General features: G+C 40.8%; 2 protein-coding genes across 2 annotated transcripts; both read right to left on the bottom strand.

Moving 5' to 3' along the window:
- Nucleotides 1-919: 919 nt before the first annotated feature.
- LOC139478391 (opioid growth factor receptor-like) lies at nucleotides 920-1570 on the bottom strand. Its single transcript, XM_071260832.1, has one exon. It carries the CDS (start codon nucleotides 1568-1570, stop codon nucleotides 920-922), a length of 651 nt encoding a protein of 216 aa, XP_071116933.1.
- A 9037-nt stretch (nucleotides 1571-10607) lies between these two features.
- LOC139478386 (regulator of G-protein signaling 3-like) lies at nucleotides 10608-11102 on the bottom strand. The gene has a single exon (XM_071260824.1). The coding sequence runs from the start codon at nucleotides 11100-11102 to the stop codon at nucleotides 10608-10610; it is 495 nt and encodes a 164-aa protein (XP_071116925.1).
- Nucleotides 11103-12593: the final 1491 nt, after the last annotated feature.

The following is a 12593-nucleotide window of genomic DNA, read 5'->3' as shown; positions in this document are numbered from 1 at the left end:
TATATACATTTATATACAACCGTGCATAATGCATCATTTTAATCACTTCCCTTCTTTTTCAGGTAAGTACAAGTTCTTTTTCCACCTTGAGGATCACCGCCATTCTGAGTCTTGCCAGGGGTCAAATGCTTCTTCTGAAACAATGACCGGACTGCCCCCTTGTCGCAGATGCTGAAGGGACCCTCGCCTCTGTTACAAATGTGTATAACGTCCATGAACACTGAAATTTTGTCAGTCCAGACCCTGTTTACACTTCACCTTCTGGATTATTACAAGGGGATGCTTATATGAGCTATGTACAGTTAACTATGTTTATGATGAACTGACGGATATAGCGAACTGTCTTTTGGTTACCGCCACTTGCTGTATATTTAATCATGTCAAATTAATGGATCTGACGAACATGTTTATCGCAAAATAACTTTGTGGTCTTGTGTGTACTCTGTCAATGACAATGTTTATGTTCATAACGAGCTGCTCACAAGTCACCAATCAGTCTATTACAAAAACTGCAGCCACGCTGAGCTGTTCAAAGCAGCAGTTAACAATTGAAGGCAAGTGATTAACTGGATTAAATACTGACATCTTGTCCTCAAGTTACGCTCTCACCCTTGACAATAGTAATACAGTGGTTTGGCTATTGCATTTGAAGTGAATATATTCTGTCTTTAACATGCGACGACTACAGTGAGGAAGTTCAGTCGAAATGCTTATAATGAACTACTGTTATATCACGGTACTTTACTGTATGTGCTTCAAGGTGACATTACTCGGTAACATGTCAGTACTCTGAAAATGTGTTGATCCAGTTGGTGTTAAAAGGGACACTATTGTCTTGATGAACGAGGGTTCATGTTATTGTCGCCAGTGTTTAGGGTAACCAATTATTGGTGCATTAACCAAGCTCACAGAATCTGAGTTAACAGACATGTCCAGTGTTGTGTGAAGAATGAAGGAAAGGGTCATCCTTGGATGTTTGAGTAGAATGGTCCTCCTTGGATGTTTGAGTAGAGGGGTCATCCTTGGATGTTTGAGTAGAGGGGTCATCCTTGGATGTTTGAGTAGATTGGTCCTCCTTAGATGTTTGAGTAGAGGGGTCATCCTTGGATGTTTGAGTAGAATAGTCCTTCTTAGATGTTTGAGTAGAAGGGTCATCCTTGGATGTTTGAGTAGAATGGTCATCCTTGGACGTTTGAGTTGAAGGGTCATCCTTGGATGTTTGAGTAGAAGGGTCATCCTTGGACATTTGAGTGGAATGGTCATCCTTGGACATTTGAGTAGAATGGTCCTTCTTGGAAGTTTGAGTAGAATGGTCCTCCTTGGATGTTTGAGTAGAATGGTCCTCCTTGGATGTTTGAGTAGAAGGGTCCTCCTTGGATGTTTGAGTAGAAGGGTCATCCTTGGATGTTTGAGTAGAAGGGTCATCCTTGGACATTTGAGTAGAAAGTTCATCCTTGGACATTTGAGTAGAAGGGTCATCCTTGGATGTTTGAGTTGAAGGATCATCCTTGGATGTTTGAGTAGAAGGGTCATCCTTGGACATTTGAGTAGAAGGGTCATCCTTGGACATTTGAGCAGAATGGTTATATATGCAGATTTATCTTCCTATATATTATCATATATAATGTATGTATGTAGTAAACTCTCCAACCTATACAGCGAATGATATCAGATCCCCGGCATGCCCAAATACCACAAATTAGTGACGTAAGAGCGAACTGAGAAATTTCCTCCATGTCACTTAGTGCCACTGACATTGGACTTTTCTCAATCAGGGCCAAATCAACACAATCGAAGCAAAGCAACACAACCAGTGGTGATGATTCAACCTTGTTTACGTGCTTAGTGTTAACCCCATCAATAACCAGACTAATCTTGTCCGTAAGAAAACCGTTAAACACAAGCGTATATAACAAAATGATTTCTCCACTTCCTTGTAGTTTGTTATATCCATGTTCTACTGTAGAGTGATTGCAGATTATCTTTCCTGAGTGAATTATTTTTGTAATTTTCCAGCTGAGTTGCAAATAGGTTATTCTTTATGTTACCCATCATGTTTTCTTATGATAAAATGAAGAAAAAAATGTGTGTTACTTCGTTTCAAATGGTGTCATCAGCTCAGTTACCCTTTTGGAATGACATCACTTAAAGTCTTGTATGACATCATGAACAATGGATGACATCATGAACAATGGATGGTGTCATGAACAATGGATGGCATCATGAACAATGGATGACATCATGAATAATGGATGACATGAACAATGATTGACATCATGAACAATGGATGACTTTTCCAGATTTGATGCAAGAATGACAAAAATGATGTCCGATGCAATCCTTGTTTTGACTTGTACCATATGTTCTTATGTTTTGCATGTGAACAGTTGTCTTGCCTTTGCATCTTTCGATAGTGATTCATAAACACATGCTCATGATATAGTCGGCATCGTACAATTGACTCTGCTTTTAGCAGAGATATCTATTAAATATTGAAAGGGTTTTGTCACTTTTGTTTACAAAGAATATTCCAATGTGAGCATAACAGCTCTCCTTTTTTAAACAAAGACCATTTCATGGGAACATCATGAATTCAAGTTAAAGTTAAATGTCTTTGGATTATGCTCATACTTAGACGATGTTAGCCCTGTAAATTTGATCATTGATGTTCATTAAAAGGAGGCATGGACGGACAGTTGTTTAAGGGGTTGAATTCGCTGAACAGGGTTGCACCAGGAACTTATGATCATGGGTTTGAATCCCATTTTTTGTTTCTAGGTTTGTCAGCACCATACCCATGTCCATGGGTTCCACCCAAGTGGTAAACGTCTGAGACCTGCATCACTTCAGGGTTTCCTACCACATCAAGCTGACACGCCGTGATAAAACTGAAATAGGCTTCAAATTGACGTTTTGTTTTGTTTTATTTATTGGTTCTTAATGTTCACTTAATGTTCACTTACGAAAAAAAAAAATACCAAATATGTTAAAAATAAAAGTGCTTTCATAAACTAGTGCTTGCTATTTAATGCGCTGCTGCAGTCTATATTTAGTAAACAAATATTCAAAACTCTCAACATCGCTGGGCATATTTACTGACATTGCTTATAGAGATGATAGATCACTGGGAGGAGCTTATGCACACTCGATGACCCCTGACATCACCGGGCATTGTGTTGCCAGTGTAAATGACAACAAAATACGAAAAATTATGTCATAGGGTATTGTCACATGTTTGAAAAGTTTGTGGTACTGTATTCTAAAGGTAGGCCAATTAGATACGGTGTAAGGTCATTAGGTCTCCCCCACAAAGGATGGGGGGACACATTGATTTTGTCATGGTTCCCGTTGGTGTTGGCGTTCCCATCCTATTCCCAGCCATATCTTGAAAAATGTTCAATGTTTTTAATGAAACTTGGTATATGCATTGCTCTTCAGCTTAACTGGTGCCTTTTGCAATTTTAAATTTTTTTTTTTTTTAAATTTCCTTTTGAAACAATTTAGACTCATTCTCCAACAAATCTAGGCCTTGTTTCCAGGCCAATGAATGTTTTCATTTTCTTGAAACTGTACATGAGCAGTAACTACATGATCAACTATTGCCTTTTCATATTTTTTAAGTTTTTAATTGTTTTGATTTCTTGTGTTTCCATGGAAACAATTTTGACAAGTAAAAATTGTTTCCTGCTAATGGATATTTCTGCATGAAACCATTATCTTTAAGACTATAATTTATGAGTAATTTATCATCATCTCAATTGGTGCCTTTTGCTATTTTTAATTATTTTGATTTTTCATGTTCAATATAAACAGTTCGCACTGGTACACCATACATTTGAATTACTGTTTGTCAACTCTGGTTGTTACTCACTCACTCACTCCACCACAACCACACATCCACTCACTCACTCACTCACTCACTCATTCCATCACAACCATTCATTGAAACTCAATGATGACACTAGGTGTCAGCATGTCCTGCTTTACCCGTGAAGATCCGGGGTAGAAAAGGTCTTCAGCAACCCATGCTTGCCGTAACAGCTGATGACTATGCTTGTCGTTTGAGGCGACTAACAGGATCGTGTGGGAAAGGTGTCAGAAGCCCATGGTTGTGGGAAGGAATCCTTGATTTACCTTCCTTATGTTTCTAGGTTTTTCAGGACCACTCACTCACTCACTCCACCACAATCACACATCCACTCACTCACTCTCAACCACTCGCTCACTCAACCACTCACTCACTCACTCACTAACTCAACCACTCACTCACTCAACCACTGTATCACCCTCCTGTATGGAGTCTTCTTTGTCTCTTTGTTGTTTCCCTGATCCGCTGGTTCTCCTGCTGGTGCCAGCTGATGTCCTGCTGTCCTGTGATTGTCCTCTCTGTGTAGAAACTGATCTCCAGGCTAATCCCCCACCCCCACAACCCCCACCCGGTCCCCCACCCCGAGAGTCCCCCATGTGCCATGTATGAAACTGTCAGATACTGTCTATTTCAAAGACCTTTCCTTTTTCTAAACGGACAGAATTGTGTGGCATCATGCTGGTAGCTTTTTGTTCCTCCTGTGCTGGACTCTTTCATTTGGACTCCTCTGACCTTTCAGATGCAAATTGAAGATGGAACCTCATGGTCGGAATACCTAATCATACCCTTTAATCAGTTCTATCACCTCAAGAAATGAAAAGAAATGAAAATTCAGGACATTTCCAGAAAACAAATATCTTGGTTTCCATTTAGCAAAATCATTTGGTTGTATTCCTGAGCTGTTGAGTGCCTAAGGCTAAAACTGGAATCGCGAACTGTGTTAATGTGCTTTTGGTTACATTTAAGGTGACAATTTATAAAAAAAAATGTTCATGTGAGGATCAATGCTCGTTTGATTATCAAAGGTTGTTAGGTTGTGTCTTAAGTGAGGTTCCAACTGGAACTGAGGTTTGTCTGAGGTCACTGGTATTGAATTTTCTGGCTTGCTGATTGCTACTGTAGAAAATGAGAGAATTGTGACAGTTTTTAGAAAAGAGAACCATTCAAGATTTGCTTGCCTGAACCTTATAAAGAAGTCAAGGAGGAAATGAAAGGAGCCTACATGGAGCGCTTCATTCATGAAACATTCACAGGGGGATGCCTTGAGTTTCCAAAGGGAAAGGTCTCATTATATAGGTCAGAGTTATGACTTGCTGAGCCCGCGAGTTCCACGTCAGTCATTGGCGTGTATTTGTCCTGTATTGAAGTGTTGACTGCTTGGACAAATTAATTGTTTACTTTGGATTATCATATTGACTGGAGTCTGTAACTGGCAAACTTGTTAATATTTTCAAAGGTATCGATGATGAACTTGCAACCCGACTTTGAGTTTTTGTCTGACACAGTTTTGCTGATGTTTGCTGATGTTTAGCTTGGGTTGATCAAAATAAAATCTTTCAATATTTTTGTAATTTATTTTCTCATGAAGTTTGGGTTGGTTAGTTTAGTGGGGGAAACCAAATGCTGATAATGCTCATGTAAATATGAAATGTCAACACTGGAGCATGGCCAGTTTCGATTATAAGATGAAACAGATTGACAAGATAGCCATGAAAATTATATGAATTGTTCATTGAAAATCAATGATGACACTAGGTATCAGCATGTCCTTCTCTACCTAAGACCCATGAAGATCCGAGATAGAATAGGTCTTCACCAACCCATGCTTGCTCTAAAAGGCGACTATGCTTGTCGTACGAGGCGACTAACAGGATCGTGTGGGAAAGGTGCAGGAAACTGACATGTGTTTCTTTGGAGTGGCAGAAGCCCATGGTTGTGGGAAGGAATCCTTGATTTACATTCCTTATGTTTCTAGGTGTTCCAGGACCATACCCATGCTTTGGGCATTTTTATCTTGCGAAACATGCTGGTATAACCTTCAACAATAGCTGAACAGAAGTATTGTTATCCCAGTATTAATATTGCAAATTCTTCAAATCTAGTTACATATGATTCCAAGTTGAAATGGATGATGGACAATGATTGCCAGCGGCTTTTGGAATAGAAATTTGAATCTGATTTAATTTGCTTCTAAAATATCAAGATGTGATATGTGTTCTGCTCCAAATTAGCGTAATCAAATTATTGTATCTCCTAGTTAATAAACTTAATTGACAGTCAAGATATTTATCAGTGTTCAGATGTTTATATACTGGAAGAAGAGTTAGGGATCATGAATATTTTTGGGGATATGTTTTTGTAGTGACAGGACATGCAATTTCATAAAAATATCCCCAAAATTTTCATGATCGCTAATTTTGTTGTGTTAAGTATATGATTGAAATTTATATGCCGTCTATGAAAACTGAATTTGAATTTGGACTCTTGTTCTGGCTCTGATATCTGGATGACATGACTTGGAACTGTTGATGCGCACCTTCAGAAATAGATTCAAAATAAGTTTGTCATAAGTCTGTTGCAATAATGTCTCATGCAGACATTTGAATATATAGTTCAATGAGATTTCTTTCCATAGACAGCATTGTTTTGCATTCTTGCACAACTCGTTGCATGTTTCTTCTACAATAATTTTTCTCAATGCAGAATTTACGACTGCTGTTGACGTGATTAATAACAGAATGTCATGGATGGACACATTGAAATCGTGTCCTCTGGCAGAACTTTTTATATGTTCTGTCTCAATATTTGACATTTTCACTACATATTAATGAGAAGTTAACCGTTTGATGTCTTTTTCCAAAGATCAGTAGGTCATTTCATTTCTCGGCGTTATCTGATCTGGCCATTTAAGAAACATTTTAAAGTCATTTTGCAGCAGTATTTGTTATCCTGACTTGAAGTCAAGAGAGATTTAGTCAAGGGAGATTTAGTCATGCTGTGTTTACCGTTGTCCAACTAAATGTCCGTTGGCTTGTCCTCAGAAACCCCCAATCATGGTCACGAACCTCACCCACACCAACCTTACCTACCCACATCAATCTCACCCGCCCATATAAACCTCAGCCACACCAACAATGCCCACACCAACCTTACCCACCCACTACAACCTCACCCACACCAACATCACCCAACCAGACCAACCTCACCCACCCATATCAACCTCATCCATCCATATCAACCTCTCCCACACCAACCTCACCAATCCAAATCAACCTCACCCACCCAGACCAACCTCACCAACCCATATCAACCTCATCAACCCATATAAACCTCACCCACACAACTTCACCCACCCACATCAACCTCACACCCACATCAACCTCGTCCACCCACACCAACCTCACCCACCCATATCAATCTCACCCACACCAACCTCACCCATCCATATCAACCTCACCCACACTAACCTCACTAACCCATATCAACCTCACCCACACCAACCTCACCAACATACACAGCCTCACCCACCCACACCAACCTCACCCACCCATATCAACCTCATCCACCCATACCCACCTATATCAACAACTGCCACATCAACAAAACCCACATCATCCTCACTCACCCACATCTTCCTCACCCAGCCATATCAACCTCACCCATATCAACCTCACCCATATCAACCTCACCCACATCAACCTCACCCACATCAACATCACCAACATCAACCTCATCCACATTAACATCACCAACCTCACCCACACCAACCTCACCCATCCACATCAACCTCATCCATCCACATCAACAGCACCCACACCAACCTCACCCAACCACATGAACATCACAAACCTCACCCACATCAACATCACCCACATCAACCTCACCCATCCAATTCTACTTCATCCCCTCACATCAACCACACCCACACCAACCTCACCAACCCACCTCAACGTCACCCAACCACACCAGTGCAACAACAACCACTCATTTCACCCACTCCCTTGAAGATCTGTGTTTAAACTCATCTTCAGCAACCTGTGCTTTTCAAAAAAGGCAACTAACGGGATTGCGTGGTCATGCTTGCTGACTCGGTTGATGCATGTCATTGTATCCCAGCTGCATTTCAGTGTTCATAATGTCAGTCATTGAATTGTCTGGTCCAAACTCGATTATTTACAGGTCACAGTCATAGAGTTGGTATATTGCTGAGTGTGCCTTACAACAACAAACAACACCATCATAATCCACTCACATAAATTTCAAAGTATTAAAAATGTCATCACTTCCAGGTTTCTGCCCAAATCAAGCTGACACACCGTGATATAACTTGAACTGTCCACAGCAGCCTTAAACCCAACTCACCACTCACTCACTCACTCACTCACTCACTCACTCACTCACTACCGCCTCCGTGTTCTAGGGGTAGAGCGTCATACCAAAAGACGTTAAAAGATGGTACTTGTTGTTACCCTGTCTGGCGCTCGGCATTAAGGGGCTAATACAAGGACTGGTCTGCTCGGAGTCAATATACTGTGTCTGAGTGGGGTATTCATGTTAAACTGCAGCATGGTATCTCAGGGAGCTAGCACTATAAATCGGCATCAGTCCGGACTAGTACAAGCAGCCACACAAACACTTATACGTACATGCACGTCGCTTTGTAGGTGCAATAATCTTGGATGTGATGTTAAACCCAATTTCACCTCACCTCACTCACTCACTCACTCACTCATTCCATCCACCCATTCTCTCTCTCACTCACTCACTCACTCATTCCATCCACCCATTCTCTCTCACTCACTCACTCACTCATTCCACCCACCCAATCTCTCTCTCACTCACTCACTCACTCATTCCATCCACCCATTCTCTCTCTCACTCACTCACTCACTCATTCCATCCACCCATTCTCTCTCTCACTCACTCACTCACTCACTCACTAATTCCATCCACCCAATCTCTCTCTCTCTCTCACTCACTCACTCACTCACTCATTCCATCCACCCAATCTCTCTCTCTCTCTCTCTCACTCATTCACTCACTCACTCATTCCATCCACCCATTCTCTCTCTCACTCACTCACTCATTCACTCACTCACTCACTCATTCACTCACTCACTCATTCCATCCACCCATTCTCTCTCTCACTCACTCACTCACTCACTCACTCACTCACTCACTCACTCACTCACTCACTCCTGCAGCATGAGCGGGCTCTGATGATGAGGCATCCCACGATCAGTAATACGATGACAACTCCTATTGATCATATAAACAGATCAATGTGAGTTGTGCAGGTGGTAAACAGACCCTATCAATCTCCACAACACTGTACAAACCCTTGTTCCATTGCCCGTATTATTCTATGAAGCATGTCAAAACAAAGCCTGGGTTTCTACTGCTATTAGGAAAATCATTGAACTCAAATTATAGCTGGCATTCTTGATGAAATTGATTTAAAGAATGTCCTGTTAATGCCGTATAATTTTTGTCTCCTCATTTATCCTTTCTGTTGGGAAACGGATGTTCATGCACAGACTGAAGGCTGTATTCTCAGAGGTTTCATCAGAGATGGTATGAGATAAATCTGTTTGGATTTGTTCAAGTCTTCTGGGTGCAGTACCACTAAAACAATACTGTGTCCTTGATTCAACTGCTATTGATCTGAATATCATGGACCCGTCTTGTCCGTGTAGTCTAGTTCAAAACGGTTGAACTCTTCTACAACCAGTACCTCTCACTTACCATGTGTAGGATGAGCTTCTTATGTTGGCAATCATGACTTTAAGGAGTTAAGCAATATTACAGCCATACCAAAGCTCAGGTTTTTATGTTTCTTTTGAGTTTTATTTTAGAATTTTGATTACATTTGTGTGTGACAGAGTGTTGGAATTTGAAACAGGATCTTCAGCTAAGAACTGGGCAGCATCATCTCCAACTGCTGGATCACAATGATGTTTGTTGTGGTTTAATATTCCAGCTATATGACTGTGGTCTGTAAGTAATCAAGTCTGAACAAGACAATATCCAGTGATTGACATCATGAGCATCGATCTATGCATTTGGGATATGATGACATGCATCAACCAAATCAGTGAGCCTGACCACCCGATCCTGTTAGTCGCCTTTTACGACAAGCATTGTTGCCTTATACAGCAAGCATGGGTTGCTGAAGGCCTATTCTATCTCAGATCTTCATGGGTCTTAGGTAGAGCAGGACATGCTTTCATGAACACCTAGTGTCACTGATTTTCAATGAACCATTCATATAATTTTCATAGCTATTTTGTGCTTTAAGCCCAATCTGTTTCATCAGATACTCGAAACTGGCCATGCTCCAGTGTTGACATTTCATATTTACATGAGCATTATCAGCATTTGGTTTCCCCCACTAAACTAACCAACCCAAACTTCATGAGAAAATAAATTACAAAAATATTGACAGATTTTATTTTGATCAACCCAAGCTAAAACATCAGCAAACATCAACAAAAAGCTGTCAAACAAAAACACAATAACCTTGTTTGGCAGTAACTGAAATAATATTCCATCTCTGACATCATAATTGTCATCAAACACTTGCTCTTCTCAAATATTGCCATGTGAGCCAATTTCATTTTGTTGATATTAAGATACTTGAAACAGAAATATTAAAACTACATAACAACTGTGTGTACAAACCGTTGAACTTAATTAAGTACAGACTTGTTTCATGTTTACAGTGCATTGGTCTGTTTTCTTATTTTGAGCAGAACTTCAGGTCAATGGTAGGACTTAGACCCATGGTAGGACTCAGACCTTTTGTAAAACTCAAACCCATGGTAGACTTCAGATCCATGGTAGACTTCAGATCCATGACAGGATTCAGATCCATGACAGGACTCAGATCCATGGTAGGACACAGAACCATGGTAGGACACAGATCCATGGTAGGACACAGATCCATGGTAGGACTCAGATCCATGGTAGGACACAGATCCATGGTAGGACTCAGATCCATGGTAGAACTCAGATCCATGGTGGGACTGAGATCCATGGTGGGACTCAGATCCATGGTAGGACACAGATCCATGGTAGGATTCAGATCCATGGTAGGACTCAGATCCATGGTAGGACACAGATCCATGGCAGAACTCAGATCCATGACAGGACACAGATCCATGGTAGGACCTAGATCCATGGCAGAACTCAGATCCATGGTAGGACACAGATCCATGGTAGGACACAGATCCATGGTAGACTCAGATCCAGGGTAGGACTCAGATCCATGGTAGGACACAGATCCATGGTAGGACTCAAATCCATGGTAGGACACAGATCCATGGTAGGACACAGATTCATGGTTGGACACAGATCCATGGTAGGACACAGATCCATGGTAGACTCAGATCCATGGTAGGACCTAGATCCATGGTAGATAAGAATCTGATCTGATAAGAATCTGTGGCAGGTTCATTTCCATAGTAGATATCATGTATTACCAACCATGACAAATCAACAAGTTTGATTAATGAGGAAGTTCCCTCACACACTCAGCAATAAAGAATTGCTCGCCCTACAGCCTTTAGAAGCTGGTTCAAGTTCTGTGAGGATCATACACAACAAAAACACCTTTTCATGCCCATTTCTGTGCATGATGACCATCAAATAAATTAAAAATTCAAGCAGCAATTGTATACCTGGCACGATAATTAGTACTTTTGAAAACTCATTAGCCAGATGTGAAATCTGGACAGCATGAGGTTCTGGCTGTGGACTTCAATGCCTGGTGTTGAATGTGGAGATAAAATCTGTCTGCTGGTGAAGCTGCCATGGTTGCTGCACTCATGGCTGGCCTTTCAGGATAAGAGCAGGTCAATCAACATATCATATTCTCACCATTTCAGTCATTTTATCTTGTGCCATCTCATGTGTCCCCAGGTGATTTTGCCATTGCCTCACACATTGCACAAGTGTAATGGCAATTCTCATCAGAAAATATGTTAAGATTCAGACATACTATACAAGTCATGTCTCACTTTGATAGTTTGGAATTGGACAAACCTTCAAAGATTTAAATAACTGAAAATAAAATGCACTATTCCCTTCTATCAATTAAGCAGAGAAGAAAATGTAATGAGGATCTTAATCAGTTAAAAATTGTAAAGTATATCCAACTTCCACCATATATTTCTTTGGAGAACAGTCTGAGGTTCATTGTGTAAGGAGGATTCTAAGGTTCATTGTGTAAGGAGAGGTCCGTGGTTCATTTTGTAAGGAGAGGTCTGTGGTTCATTTTGTAAGGAGAGGTCCGTGGTTCATTGTGTAAGGAGAGGTCTGTGGTTCATTGTGTAAGGAGAGGTCCGTGGTTCATTTTGTAAGGAGAGGTCCGTGGTTCATTGTGTAAGGAGAGGTCCGTGGTTCATTGTGTAAGGAGAGGTCTGTGGTTCATTGTGTAAGGAGAGGTCCGTGGTTCATTGTGTAAGGAGGACGCTAAGGTTCATTGTGTAAGGAGGACGCTAATGTTCATAGTGTAAGGAGAACTCTAAGGTTCATAGTGTAAGGAGGACGCTAAGGTTCATTGTGTAAGGAGAACTCTAAGGTTCATTGTGTAAGGAGGACGCTAAGGTTCATTGTGTAAGGAGGACGCTAAGGTTCATTGTGTAAGGAGGACGCTAATGTTCATAGTGTAAGGAGAACGCTAAGGTTCATAGTGTAAGGAGGACGCTAAGGTTCATTGTGTAAG

This window comes from Haliotis cracherodii, unplaced genomic scaffold, assembly GCF_022045235.1.
Source record: "Haliotis cracherodii isolate W230 unplaced genomic scaffold, xgHalCrac1.p SCAF_4, whole genome shotgun sequence".
Lineage (NCBI taxonomy): Eukaryota > Metazoa > Mollusca > Gastropoda > Lepetellida > Haliotidae > Haliotis > Haliotis cracherodii.
The sequence above is the reverse complement of the archived record's forward strand: the minus strand, read 5'-3'. Positions and strand labels throughout refer to the sequence as shown.

Excerpts from the sequence above, each read along its gene's own strand:
- LOC139478391 (XM_071260832.1), bottom strand. The coding sequence starts at position 1,570 with ATGTCCAAGGATGACCCTTCTACTCAAATGTCCAAGGATGACCCTTCT.
- LOC139478386 (XM_071260824.1), bottom strand. The coding sequence starts at position 11,102 with ATGGATCTGTGTCCTACCATGGATCTGTGTCCTACCATGGATCTGAGT.